Source organism: Alligator sinensis, unplaced genomic scaffold (assembly GCF_000455745.1).
Source record: "Alligator sinensis unplaced genomic scaffold, ASM45574v1 scaffold602_1, whole genome shotgun sequence".
NCBI lineage: Eukaryota > Metazoa > Chordata > Crocodylia > Alligatoridae > Alligator > Alligator sinensis.
The window spans coordinates 147664-162747 of NW_005841976.1; the positions used below are offsets into that span (position 1 = coordinate 147664).

At 43.4% G+C, this 15084-nt stretch overlaps 1 protein-coding gene across 1 annotated transcript in view; it reads left to right on the top strand.

Moving 5' to 3' along the window:
- SLC36A4 (solute carrier family 36 member 4) overlaps positions 1 to 929 on the top strand; it is a 109211-nt gene extending 108282 nt beyond the window's left edge. Inside the window, exon 11 of the mRNA XM_025200836.1 lies at positions 865 to 929. Coding sequence (XP_025056621.1) covers positions 865 to 929 — 65 coding nt within the window. The remainder of the gene's footprint in view (positions 1 to 864) is intronic.
- Positions 930 to 15084: the final 14155 nt, after the last annotated feature.

A 15084-nucleotide genomic window follows, 5' to 3' on the forward strand; every position in this document is an offset into this window, starting at 1 on the left:
GTTTTGTGGTAGACAAGCATATCAGATCATGATGAAATATCAAAGTGAAATTTCATTTTTTGTAGAGGAAAATATGGCAAAGTATTTGGGGACATGATTGATTTTATTTTATATTTTGTTCATTTTGCAAAACTGCCTGATCCATAATATTGAACAGTGGTATTCAATTTAAGAAAGTAGCAAGCTGATTGATATGGTAGTGGTGGTTGTTGTTGTTGTTGTTGTTTACAGCCTTATGACTTGTTTTAGTGAAAGCAGAAATCTCATTGACAGGATTTCTCCTTGATTCTACTCTAATTTGTAGAGTTTAACTAGGCACCTGGGACAAAAGGAATCTCTTTGTTTGTACTTTCACAGGTATCTGTAGTTGCAATACTCAACAAATAATATTTAACATAACTAGTTATTGAATTCATCTTGATTCTGTTCACTGTTTATCTGTGATTTGTACATAATTAAAATATAGCACATTATAGGCAAAAATCAGAAAGTATTCAGCACCTCTTTGCAGTACATTTTATACAGGTATCTTTAAAACCTCCAAAGTACCAAGGGAGAAAAACTTCACAGAACTTCTGCCTTGAATAGTGTTATCATTCCTTAAAAAACACATTTCAGAGAGTAACTATAGAAGACATGCTTGTTATTTTACAACAGCACCTATAGAATGAAAGCTTGGGATTTGGCTCCAAGATTGGAGGCAGGATGACCGTAAGGTTATATGGTGGGCTGGACTGGTATTTAAGAAAAAACTGTCATGTGTTTCCTGGTTCTCTCACTGACTTTGTGGGTTGTCAAATCACCTTCCATATTTTCTCACATACCACATACCCCCAAATAGGACATACGCTTTGTTTTTGGCAGGCAGAGTTACGGCCGACTACCTACAGCAGCTCCCTTGCCCAGACCCAGCTCCAATGGTGCTTTAAACGCAAACAAGTGTTTAACGCTTTCACAGCTGCTTAGGAAGTGGCAGCAGTTTTTGGCTGCTCGGCCAGAAGCTACTCCAAATTCCCTACTGGCTGTCAGAGGTTAACACTGAACTCTGACTTTTCTGCTTCCTGGGCCAGAGAGAAGTGGGAGCCATCTTTGGAGCTATTAGAGTAGAGAGTCTCATCCTTCTGATCCCTGAAGAAAAATCAGCACTTCAGTTTTGTAGAACTGGTTTTGGGGAAAGCATGAACCCAGTTTTGGAGGACTGATTTTAAGGAGGGGAAAGGTGCATCTGGTATGTGAATAATTATGATAATTTTTGTGTTCCTTGTCTGTGAAATGCACACCACACTTCCCTCCTATTCGTGAGCCATAGGAAATTCTACACAGAAACAAAGCAATAGGCCTAGAGAGGTGTTTTGTTGTTTTTGTTTTTTAACCTGCAGCCACTATGTTTAATGTATAATGCACTATGGGTGCATCCCCACATGCAGGGGTGCATGCTTGCAGTGACAAAAATAGCAGTGCCACTACTTTTTGCCACAGAGCACACCCAAGCATGTGTGCATTGGTGTGGGGCAAATTGCCCTGCTTCAGGAAAACTACCTTTCCCCCCCTCCTCCTGGCTTCTGGAGGAGCAGGGGGGCATTAAAGGAGTGGAGCCACTGGCTGGTAACCCGTCTGTCTCCCGGGAGGAATATGTCTCTGCGTCTGCTGGTGCACTCTCCTCTCACGTGCACCATGCCACTTTTTTCGTCCCTTTTTTTTATTTATTTATTTTTTGGTTTTTTGCTACCAGGTAGCAAGATTTGCCCCTGTGCTGCAAATTTGCAGTGTGAGGCACGTTTTAACATTCCAGACATGTGGCTCACAGAGGTGTGCGGCACCACAAACTTCACGTGTCTGCAAGTCGGGATGCAGCCTATGTTTTTTCAAGTTGCATGTTTTGTAAATATACACATTGTTTGAGATCTTTTAAATGTGCTGACTAGTGTGTGTTATTCATTTGAAATGTTCTGCTCAAAAACATCAAATAAATGACTTGTTTTGTGCTGTTATAAACTGAATGTAGTTAGTGCACGGTCACAGAAATATGGGAATTTTATTTATAAAGACAATCGAGAAATATATTCAGCTCTTGAATTATCTAGATAATCTTGCTTTTGCCATTAAAATTAGTAAAAATAACTAAACCATGCTTATTTATCTGTGAGTAGTACTACAATAGTGTCTACAAACTCCCCCAAAGATGCAGACTGTGTAATGATACACTGAAAAATAAATGCAGACTGTGTCACAAAGAGCTTGCAATATAATAAGTCAAGTCAGTGACTTGGCAAAGATTATACAGGAAGTCTGGAGAATGATCCCCAGTCTCTTAAGTCCCACAAGTGCTACAACACTATATTTAATAAAGTCCCTCCTTTTTTTTTTTCCTATTCAGTCACTATTAAGCCACTCCTAAGTTTTCTATTCCTCCATACAATGTGGGTTCACATAAACAGTACAACCTCAGTATAATGTGCCCAACTTATTATAAACTGCCACTTTTGCCAGTCCCAGTACAGGAACTTATTTATTATTTTCATTACTGTGATGCAGCAAATTGACTAGATGCAAGGATTTCTTAGGGTGACATCTTATTGGACCTACTGCATAGCTGGGATAGAGTTATACAAACTTTGAATGCAAGACATTCTTCATCAGGTTGACTAGTCATATAGTTAATACCGTACTTTAATGATTTTTTTTCTTGTCCCATGGAGGTTCATTATAATGCGGGTATGCTATAATTGTGTTCATTAGCGTGCCATCCACACTAGTAATCGTAAACCAAATGTTTCTAAAAATAGCCGCATGGACTACTAAGCAATAAACTTGTTATACCACGTTCGTTATTTCACATTACGTTGTGTTTTGACATATTATGCATGTATAGGTTATGTCTGTATCCACCAGCAACTATAACTTAAAGGATGACTTCTTAATGCCAAACAAAGCAGTGATCATGAGCTGGTAATCTTTGCTGCCCTGCATAATGAATGCAGCACAGACATGATGTGCTCTCTAAGCATTTTCATTCACATCAGACAGTTCAGAGGCTTGGTGAGTCCTGAGTTAATCATCCAGAGCTAAGATTTCTTCAGGTGACAGCTAAGGGAGAAAGCAGAGAGGAGCAACATCCCTTCCGCATAGGATGGTTCCAGGAAAGGGGAAATAAATAATAGTGATTAAAATGATTTAAAGACCTTTTCATTGCACTGTGGTGACTATATGGTAGAGGGGTTTTTGTCTCAATATCTGATGATGCAGAGCTGAAGCAATGTACTGTCAGGATGCATACATGATACATCAACTTGATGTTACACCATCCTACCATTCTTAAAAGCTGAATATTATTGGATTATTTGTCTGTGTTCTCTTCACTTGGTGTAAATTCCTTGATTCTTTGTAAAGTTGACTGAATTACATGCTGCACACACACAACAGTGCATTTTTAGACCCGTGAAGGCATCGGGGGAAACTGGTTGAGGTACAGGATGAATACATTTAAAATTTGGCATCCTAGTTCAGCTGGGATGTACAAGCCTTATTGATGTTCTTGCTAACTCCTCTTTGTATTTTTACATTATGTGTGGGAGTCCTAAGAAGCGTGGGTCACAAATGAAAGTGCATAAGTTTTTTACCTCTTTGTTTTTGAAATGTAGGACTAGAAGGTATGCTCCAGCTCTTGAGATTTAGTTTTAGTATTTGCATGTAGTCACTTATCTAAAGAGTTATAGATATCCTTCTCTCCAGCCTCTCATGCATCTGGAAATCATGTAATGAAAATAAAACCATGTACAGCATGCCTCGGGTAACATGCGGAGCTATAATCAATATTGTGCTGCTGCAAGTGGTAGAGAAGTATTTTGATTAAGATATGATTAGAAAATCCTAAGGAAGAAGCAAAAACCTCCCCAGTTCTAGTTAATCTGAGGTAGGAGAATAAAGCCCTCCAGGATCCAAAACTGGTGATTGATTTGACCCTGATCAGAAGAGCAAGACCCTCCAATCGGGTACTTGAGAGGTTAAAGCACCAGCACACCTCAGTCAAAACTCCCACTTCATGGCTAAGTACAGACAGTCAAAAATCCTGAGGCTGCATCAATTCAAACTAGGCAGTTTTTAATTAGGAAAGGCAGGTGTGCACTGACCCAGACCAGTAGGCAGGGGGTGCTGGAGGACATCTTCCTCTCTGCTGGCCATTGCCAGCCCAGCCAAGTGTCCCCAGGCCCCTGGTGTCCCCCCACAGGGGGTTCAGAAGTCCCCTGCCCAGGTGCTGGCCCACCTTGGGGGAGCCGAGGAGAATTCCCCACACCACCTCCCTCTTCCCAGCTTCTGATCGCTCCAGGAGTTGCCACAAGAGTGAGGGAGGAACACTCCTGGCCATGTGCCTGCCCCTGCAACGCAGCATGGGAGTACCGGGGCGCCCCTGCCTTTTGCTGGGGGTGGGGGGGGAAGGGGAGGGGAGGAGGCCTGCTCCTCCCCTCCCCCAGCCACTGCTGTGTCAGGCTGTGTCACGCTGGCCCCACTGTTACCCCCCCACGTCGAGCCCACTTTCCCCCCTGAGTTGTGCCTGCTCCCCACCATGGTGGCACCAGTAGGGGAAGGGGAGGAGTGGGCCTGAGCCCGATGCGGGGGAGAAGCTGGGCTGCCATGGCTGGTGAAACAGGCCCGGGATAACCCAGCGGTGGCAGCAGGGGGTCAGGAGGAGTGGCCTCAGAGCTGACATGGGGGAGAGGGGGGTGGGGGAGGAGTGGCACCAGGCCTGAGATGGGGGAGGAGGCCTGCTTTTGCAGCCCCAGGAGATGAGGGGAATTCTTCCCAACCCCAACCTTTTGAGTTAGCTGCTGGAGTCCCAGGGAAATTCCTCTGCTCCCCTATATCAATTTTGCCTCAGCCTCACAGCCACTAATGCAAAACCGGCTGTAGAGGAACAAGAGAATTTCCCTCCATTCCCTCAAGCTGCCTGGGACTCGCAGGGGCTGAGGCGAGGATCTAGGGCAAGGTTTGGGAGGGGAGGATTCCCCATAGCTCCTGGGGCTGCCCTGGGCTGGGGTACCCTGGAGCACTCCCTATACGTCACCAATGTAGGCACCCAACGGAGAGGACTTCTCCCTCCCTTCTGTGGCAGCCACTGAAGCAATCAGAAGCTGGGAAGGGGTAGGGGACAGGGATGCCAGGGTCTGAAAAGCCCCCACCACAGTGGCTTTCCCTCCCCCCATGTGCTTTGTAGACCCTGGCTAGAAGGGCTGGGGGGTGTGTTGCCCTGCCCCTCCCCTCCCCTCCCATCCCTATGGCCTGGCGAATACAGGCAGGGAGCAGGCTAAGAAGCAGAGGGGTGAGCCAGCCCCTTCTCCACTGGAGCAGGCAGCATAGCCCAAGGGTGCAAAGGATTCTGGGGGACTGTGAGTTAACTTGCACCAGGAAGGGGTCTGGGGCAAAAGTCCCATAAACCAGTTTGACCCAAATCAGTTAAGTGTGGCACTACATCCAACCAGGTTGATCTTAAACCAGTTTTGGTCATTCTGAAAGCAGTTTATGTGCACTGAACTTCTGTTCTCTTACAGGTATAAACCAGTTTCCAGTCACTTAAGCTGTTTTTTGTGTAACTTCTCTCCCTAGCCCAACGGTTAGTCTGTAGTTGTGGCCAACCATTCAGAGGAAGGTGTGTGTATATGTGTGAGAGAGACACCCAGAAACCTATTACAAACAAACAAACAAACAAACAAACAAAAAAACCTTGTTAGAGAAAGTAATTTCTTGCTGGGCCCTACAGGCAATGACACGAGCCCTGAACCATGGGATTTTCAAACACTTCTTGCACAGCGTTGCCTCTCAGCCATAATATGGGCATTGCCAATGTGTGAATCCAGTGTCACAGATGAAGGAGCCATCCCCTCCCCCTCTATCATACCATTCCTTCTGTACTCTTGTTGAGCTCACTTTCAAAGTGATTCTGGTTCTTTATTTCCACTTCTCTGTTCAGAAGACCATTCCAAGACTTCACTCCTCAAACAGAAATATTCTAATTTCCAGTTAAATTTGTTTATATAAGATAGATAGCTATTTAAACATGTGCTGATATTACTCTTTAGTTTAAGCAGCTCTTCTCTTTCATGCATTTACTTATAAAAATATTCATATCTCCTCTCAACTTTTATTTTTTAGCTAAACTAAACAAGCAACAAGTTCTCTTAATCTTCTTTCATAAGAGAAGCTCACTATTTCCTTAACCATGGTAGTAACCCTTCTTTGTACATGTTTCTGTTTAATATAACTTTGTTTGAAATGCACATAATATTTTAAACGGGTCTTTTTAGTACCTTGTTACCATAATGCAGGTGACCCTCACCATTCGTGGGGGATATGTTCTTGTATCCCCCGCGAATGGCAAAATCTGTGAATAAAGCACTGCATTCATGAACTCAGTGCCCCTGGCAGCTGGGGGGCACGGCTCTGGTGGCAGCATCAAGCACAGAGCTCCTCTGGGGAGCTCCGGTAAGTGTTTTAAAGTGTATTTAAAATGTGGGTTTGGCATTCACGGTTATATGAAACTGAAAATGCTGAACCCGCCAATAGCGAGGGTTTCCTGTACTAGGGTTTTCTTGGTTTTGCTTTTTTTTTTTTTTTCTTTACTGGATATACCCCACCTAGTATACCCTGGAATTGATTTAGTCTTTTTCACAGAGGCATCGTACTGGCAGCTCATGGTCATGCTATGATTAACCAGTACACTGAGGTCCCTAACTTTTTCAGTTTGCCTCCAGACTGAGCCTCCATCTTATAGCCAAAACTCTTGTTATTAATTTCCAAATACAGGAGGTTGCACTTCATACTATTAAATGTTGTACCGTTTCTACAACTCCACATATTCTATAACTTCCTGTATAATAATCTGTTCCTATAGGAAGATGGGGTACAGGGATTCATTAACCTGAGATTCATTCATAATGATGGGAACAAGAGTTGATCCCATCCCCCCGTTCAGAAATAAAACTGCAGGGTTTGGGGTTTATAACAGAAAATAGCTCAATTTTAATGATTACTTTTACATTGACTTCCATGTTGTGTTGTTTGTTGTTCTTGTGGTGCCTAAAGATCCCAAATGACATTGGGACTATGTTGTGTTGGATATATACCAGGCCAGATTGAACTCCTTCTCACATGCATGCCAAACACATAACTGATCATCACTCCATTTAAATCAATGGAGTAAGTACTTGCTCACTAGTGAGAGTGAGGGGGTTCAAAATTTAGCATTATACTAAGACCCTCTCTGCCCTAAAGAATTTAGAGTCCATGGGTATAGACAGATGTCAACAAATGAAGTAGATGAATTTTAGTGGAATGAGAATTCCTGGGGCACGCAGCATTGGGTCCCTGAAGCCATGGGAGTGCCTGCTCATGGTGGCTGGAGAGCATGGGCAGCTCTGGGCTACCTGCATACTCCCACCTTAAAGCAAATGGACATCAGCTGCAAAACAGCAGCACAAAATAATACTACCTGTGTTGTCACCAGGAATTTCGGGCATTTGTGGCATGACAAGGGGCACAGGCATCTGTTTGCTTTGCTTTTGTGCTGCGTAAAAAAAAATTATGATGGCACAAAGGCTATGTCTGTTCATGCCCTAAGGCTCCAATACTGTAAAGATCTATGCATGGGTGTAACTTTATACACAGCATGGGTCTCCTTAGCACTGGGGCCTAAGGAGATGAAACGGGCAAAGGGTTGGAGAAAAGTAGTAATTTCCTCATGTTGCAGAAGGGGGAACTGAGACCCAGAAATTAAGTGACTTTCCTTAGGTCACTCTGGAAGTCTGTGGCAGAATTGGGAATGTGAAAATGTTTCTCTTCATTTCCAGTCAAGTGCCTTAGCCAAAAGGCCAACTTGCTGCTGTACAAAGGGGTTCTATTCAGATAAATCAGCCATGTGAGCTACTGTACCAGATTGCTTTCCTCATCCTCAAACACTTGAGACAATATTAATTACTCTTTTCACAGTTAGTTACTCCTCAGCAGAGTTACAAAGAGAGTAGAATTTGTTCCCCCCTTTACATTCTTCATTTACGGATGTTGGTTCCAGCAAGTACCAGAGAGAAGTAGGTTGTATTCTGCTTTACAGTAAGTAGTCATTGATCAATAGATCAAAATACAATTCTGCGTCTTTGAGGGTTCTACATTTTCCAGTAAGCTTTACTAAGATTATATCGTGAACCTCAATACTGTGGTATAAACTGACATTCATTAGAGTCAACTTTCTCATAAAGCAGAACCTAAATGACTATCAGGCTCACAATACCACACAGATCTCCTTTTACTTTGTCACTCAAAATAGACTGCTTTTGAATTTGTACATACTGTAAGAGAAAATTCTGAACTGCTTCAGTTGATGTGTCAGCTGGGAGCATGCATTCAATTTTGACAAAGTGATTGAACACAGACCACCTACAGTTCACTTGAATAAAACGCTAGGGGGTGCCAAAAGATGCTTTTCTGTAAGTAAGTCTCTGGCTGTAACTGTTGATTAATACTAATACAGTCTGTCTTGCCTAACCTTAGTGCTCATTGTTATACTAGATGCAGTTCAGCATACCGTGATTCTGTATTCAAACTTGGGATCTTCACTTGTGTAACGTGTTTGGCTGACATTTGTGGCAATGCCTCAGAGAGATCCTACTGAATAAAATTAAATGAAAAGGACATTTTAAAAATCTCAGTTCTGTGCTGAAAACCAGTATTTCATAGAAAAGGTAACTTTCTAGCAACAAAAGATGTAGAGGAATTTTTGTCCTGAGATAACTTTTCTCCTATGCTACAATTCTTTTTACCAGGGAAAGGGCTAGTATAGAAAAGCTTTTTTGTGGCTAACCTGCCTTTTAAAAGTTTTTTTTTCCCCCCTTTTCATAAAAAGTAGTAGTGGTTGAGAAGTGGAGTGTTAGGGTTAGTTTATTCCTTCCTAGCCTCGTTGCTTCCAAATTTATTCACATTGGGTAGTTGAACTGGTTAGTTCTGTGCATCTCACTTATTCTGTGATTGCACACTGATGTCATACACCAAAGCTACTGAGTTCACTCCTGAATTCAGCAGACAGAAAGGAAGGAAGGTAGTACAAAAGAGTACAGAAGTGTGGTGGAGCACCAGTGGGGTGCTTGCTACTCTGGGGCTGTTACAAGCTCTGTGGGAGCTTCCTTGTAGAGCAGCAGGGAAAAACCTCCCCCTAGAACAATTTTAAGGAGAAAGCTGGGTGGCAGAGCACATCTGGTGTATTCCGCTTTAAGAACTGGCAGCAGGTGATGCCCCATCTCTGATGAGCGGCCGTTTTAGATTCAGGCCAGCAGATCTGGAGGCAGCAGTTTTCTGCCAGACACTGAGGAAGGAATATCTCCTGGTGGAGCTGCTGCTCCTGTAACAACTAGGAGGTAAGGGCAGGAGCTTATGGGGATGGCTTGGAGGCTCCTGGTCCTGGGCATGACTTGAGACTCCACCCTGCTGGGGAAGAGTGGCCTGGTGGAGCTCCTAGTGGCATAGGAGCCTCCAGGAAAGACCAGGCCAGTTACCTCCCTGGTGAAAGGTGAGGAGGGGAACCTTACTCCCAGCCCCTGCCTTTGGGTGGGTTATTTAACACCAGAGGCAGTAGTGGGGCCAGGCACAGTTGTGGCCACCTGAGCCCTGTGTGGGGTGTGAGACCCTGAAGAGTGGGTAGTGGGGCCAGGCATGGCTGCGGCTACCCGAGAGGCCTAACACTGTGCTGAGTTGGGCCTGGCCATAGGCCGGAGCAAAGCACAGCTGTTAGAAACATCTGTGAGGTATGGGACACATGAAAGTGGTGGTAGGAGAGTGTACTTTTGGCCCTTAGACATCAGGGCCCTTGAAGGGCAGCATCCCATCTAATTACCAACTAATTACTTAACAGCAAGGCATGGCAGGAGAGAGAGGCGGGCAACGTGCCCAGAGGCAGTGCAAAAGTAGCACTGTGGTTGCTTGGGGACCTCCCACTTCACCACAAGAAGGGCCTTATTTTTTTTCATTTCAAGACTGTGATCAGTTGGCACAACTCTGGTCCACTCCTCAAATACCCTTTGTAAGAAGTTTTGTTTCTTGTTAGTTGGGTTGGTTTTTAAATTGCAAACTTTTCTTATAACCAATTTTTAGTTGTGGAAACAAAAATGGCCTAACATTAGACTTCATACAGACCACACTTGTCTTGTCTCTTTGCACCTACCATTGAGCCCTCTGCTTATGATTTTATTAATTAAATGTGAGTTGTTGCATGTGGCTCATTAGGAAACCATTGTGGTGCAGATTTGTTAAACCAACCACTAAATCAAACACAATGTATTTTAATTAAACTTTCAGTTCCATTAACTTGGTCTTCTAAATGTTTCCATAAAAATCAACAGTTGCAGAGTACCATGACTTCTAATTTATATTGGTTTTATTGTTGAACAGACTTTAGATAGAAATGTTATTCTGTGAGATTTGAACTTGGTTTTAGTATTTTTAAGAATATATATTTTCAGTTTCTCAACATCCAAACATAGTGGAAAAAGAGGAATAAACTACAAAAGATGTGTAATAATTCTGTAGCTGTTTCCTATCATGCCATTAATAAAACATAGGGCTCCCAGCCACATCAGCTGATCAGAGTTCCCAGCTCGAGGAGCCCATGTGCACTCTTGAGCTTGGGAGCTTCCAGGTAATGCTGGCTAGTGCCTCATGCACCCCCATGGCTGGGAGACTGAAAATGACACAACTCTCACAACTGGGAGCCCGGCTGATGGGGCTGCAGGAGTGCATGGTGCATCCCGTGGCTGGGAGTCTTTTCAGCTGAGGGGGCTCCCAGCCATGGGAACTTGCTTCTTGATGGAGCAGGGGGAGCCGGGTATCGGACTCCCCTCCACTGGCAATAAGGTGTGATAGGATCTGATTCATGATCCCACACCACCTGCCAGACATACAGTGGGAGAAGCCTGTGTGAGAGAAGCTAGAGTGTGATTGTTTTACCTGAGGAGGCCGTTGTGCATCAGCAGCTGCATGGATCTCGAAGGAAGAGAACCAGTGGCAAGGAGATCTAAGACGACACTAAAGTCAAGCTCTTCCACTGGAGCTTTCATCTACTTCCATAGCTGTAGAGAAGGATGCCATCTTTATTCTTCTGCTCCACTGTTGAGGTCTTTGTTATGTTGGATTGCTCTTCATCTGATACCTCACCTTTGACCTGACTGCCATGGGTGCCCCACCAGAAGTACACTACTCTTGACAGTATTGTGTTATAATCATCAGTGGCATTCATGTGTAGATTGCCCATTAGATCCCACTGTGCCTTTATCTGCACTGTAAAGGGGCCCTTATACGCCTATCAGATAAGTGCATGAACTACTTATGTGTATAGTATCAGCCCTGTTGTCTAGGGGTAGTAGCTGTTAAACAGCTGGTATTAGAAGGTTTACAAATAATGGAAACTATTTCTTTTCACACCTGTAATCTGTCTTCATTTTCAAGTCTTCTAAATAGCAGCCCTAAAACTCATTAATTCCTGATATTTTTTCAAGGCGCCAACTCTGTTTTGATGCAAGTCTTGGCAACAGACACGGCCGGATTAACCCTTTAGTGGGCTCTAGGCAAACAAACTTGTGGGCCCTGGGCTGGTCAACACGCCTTCCCTTTCCCAGCACTGCTGCTCTTGGGGAGCGGGGCTCAAAGCTGCTGCTAGGAAGCAGCTGTGGCGGCGGCAGGGCCAACAGAAGGTAGGGGAAGGGAAGGCAAGGGAGGCAGATGGGGTCATTCATGCAGCTGCTATGGAGGGAAGGACTGGGCCCCCCTGCAGCTCAGGGCCCTAGACATGTGTCTAGTTTGCCTATGCATTGATCTGGCTCTGGCAACAGACACCTTCTGTTTGTCTAAAAAGCAGCATTAGAACAAGTAGTAGTAGGAGGAGGAGGAGGACAAACCCAGATATGGGCCTGCACTCTGAGGACAGCATCTTTGAATCTACTGATTCATCAGAGCAGGGGTGTCAAAGATCTGGTCCTAGCCTGCCGGACTCCAGGCAAGCTACTGAAAGCTTGTGGGGCAAGGCCAGGGGTTGGAGCCTACCACAGAATTTGGGGCTCCTGGACTTCAATTGATATGGTCATTGGCAGCAGTGGGGTTAGGGTTGTGCAGATACAGCCCTTGCTTGCCCTGGGCCCACTGGACTGCTCCTACTGCTGTCCCTGGACTCTCGCTGCTGCTGCCGCCTCTGGTCCCTCCCTGCTGTTTGGGAGGAGCCCTGAGGTCTGGATCCAACTGTGGATGACTTTGACACACCTGTTGTAAAGCATAGGGTTGAGTTTGTGATTGACATTAAATATTACTGTATTTTCTTTATTAAGCAAGCCCTATCTTGGTTATTCCATTTTTTTGTGTGGGACTGATGGCAGACTAACAGACCTGTGGTTGCTCAAGCCATCACACCTGTCTTTTTTAACATGAACAATCCCTTACACATATTCTAGTCTTTTGGGGCTTGCCCAGTGTTCCAAAACATATTGAAAATCAATAGTAATTGTCCAGAAAGTTATTTGGCCAGCTCTTTAAAAATTCTTCAACATAGATAATCTGCACTTGTTGATTTTAATAAAAATGTCTAATTATACAGCTGTTTAGTATTCTCAGTTACTCTGGAGCAGGAAGTTCTTTATCTTAGCTTCCTGGTAGCAAACCATTGTCTGCTTTTTTTCCCCACGTATGGAACAGACCTGTGTTTTGGGTTTTTTTTTTTTTTCTTTTAAAAACCTTTTATGCATTATTACTGAAAATTCTATCATATTCATTGTCTGGACTTAAACCATTACTTGGATTCTTTTTCTCCTTGATATACCTACAACCCCCTTCCTTTCTGCACTGAGCTTAACTGTGTATGTCATAGATTTCGCTGTACAACTTTTTGGTTCTTTAACAGTTTTTACACTTACTAGAGTCTAATGTATATCCTTTGCTGTCACCTTCCCCCTTTTCCACAAACCACTGTAGAACTGAGGCATGTAGTAAAATGTTAAGCAGTTTACAATAATCAGTGTCATTACTATTTATGTTTTTAAACTCTTTCTGCCTTCTGGTTTGTTTAATAATTTGGTCCTCTTAGAGCACTAAATATGTATGTTACTGATTCTGTTTGCACATAATGAATCAAGTTACATTTACTTGTATCTAAGCTGTGACTAAATTTTAGTTCGGAGATCAGTTTCTTTTAATATATTAAGTTGCGGGTTCTGCTATCTTGGATGCAACACTTTTTTGTATTGGGGAAATTTCATCTTCAATTTTTACAAATTCAGTTTTGTTAGTGCTGGCAGCATTGAAACATCTGGCATTTGCTACTCTGATTGAAGTCCTCCATTTTAATGCAGTCTTTATTCTCAACACAAATATGATTTTCTGTATTTGTTTAGGCTGTGATTTGGTACTCAGAGAAGAAGTCATCTAAGAGTCATTTTATGCATAATTAGTTAGAATGTTGCTCGTTTATTTCAGGGTTTATTTCAGGGAGGTTCCAGGGACTGAGAAGCAAGCAATGCCATTTTTGCTGTAGACAACCTGTCCCCTTCCCTTTTGCCCACTCTATCGTTCTTAAATAAGTAAAATCTATTTTTTCCCTCCTTCCTCCCCCCCTCCGCTTCCCTTTATTTTCCAGCATTCCATTCATGCAAATAATACCAACTGGGTTGAATTTATACTAATGAATGAGAAATTATATTCTTCTATTTTATTGTCCAACCTATGAGTGTAAGTGTATAAGCAGTTAAATAACTTCATGTTGTTTTGTTCCTAGGTGCTTTGATTAATTTTATATCTGGCATATTGATTTGGTGTTAAATGATATTGTTTCAGCCTTCCCTTTTGTTGGTTTTAAAGCTCTCCTGATTAGTCCAATCGCACTGCTCCCTAGATTAGCTTCTTGTGCTGAGATGAGGGCAGTTTATAGTGGCTTAGCTTCCAAATAACAAGCGGGCTATACAGTATTCTACAAACACCAGAGCCCCCAAACTTAACATATCTTACTTAGCTCATGGTCCATTTGCTGCATCATTTGCCTTTATATCTTCTTTCACCTAAGGGTTATGTAGAATCTCCAAGAAGATCACTTAATTCTCTCCTGCAGAATTTTTCCTGGAATCTCTGAAGTTATCTGTAGTACATGAAGCATTGTGAAACTGGCCCCTGACATGTGCAATTAGAGGCACAATGGTATTTGATGCGTGATTCCCACAATCATGCTTCTTGCCATAGCAGGAAGTGTGACTGTGGGATCAAGCATCAAACAATATTCCACTATATGGCTGGTACAGGGGGAGCCCAGGCTTCTGAACACAGACTCCCTTGCACCAGCAAGCAGGGCCAGACACATGCATCTGCAAACTAGGCAGCTACCCGGGGACTGGACAGAAAGGGGGCCTGAAAATAGTATTTTTTTTTTATTATCATTATCAGTATGTCTGTCGAAGAGGGGCCCGGTACTAAAAGTTCATCCAGGGCTGCCAGGAGTCTAGGTACGGTGTTGGTAGCAAGCTTCTGAGGCTGGGAGCCCTGTCAGCTGTGCTAAGAGTCCCTGTGGCTGGGAGCCTGCATCAGTTGTTAGCTCCCAGCCTGGCCACACATTCAATTAATGGCATGTTGGGAACCAGCCACAAAGTTACTGTGCACTTTATGTAATAACTGTGTAGTTTATTCCTTGTTTTATCACACCATCGACTGCAGTAATGTGGCCAGGTAACTACTTAAGACACAATTAACTGGTTAATCACACCTTAAGTGTAATGTGTGCCAGGGACCACCATGTCATTAGTGCCAAGAGGGAGCATCAGCAGCAGATTCTTCGTCACTGACTTCAGAAGCCTAGGCTATTTTGTAATCCTATTTCATATTTTTTTTCTGAGTTGGACTAAGATACTGATGAGCATTGCACGGCAGAGTGAAATTTGGCAGATTTGTGGTATACCCCATGCTGGACTGCTGGACCAGACTGTCTTTTTTCTTGGTTTTTTTTCCCATCCTCATCATGCCTTAATATATATACTCTGTCGTTCTATTACTTGTTTCCACTGGCTTGTAAACTCTTTTCTA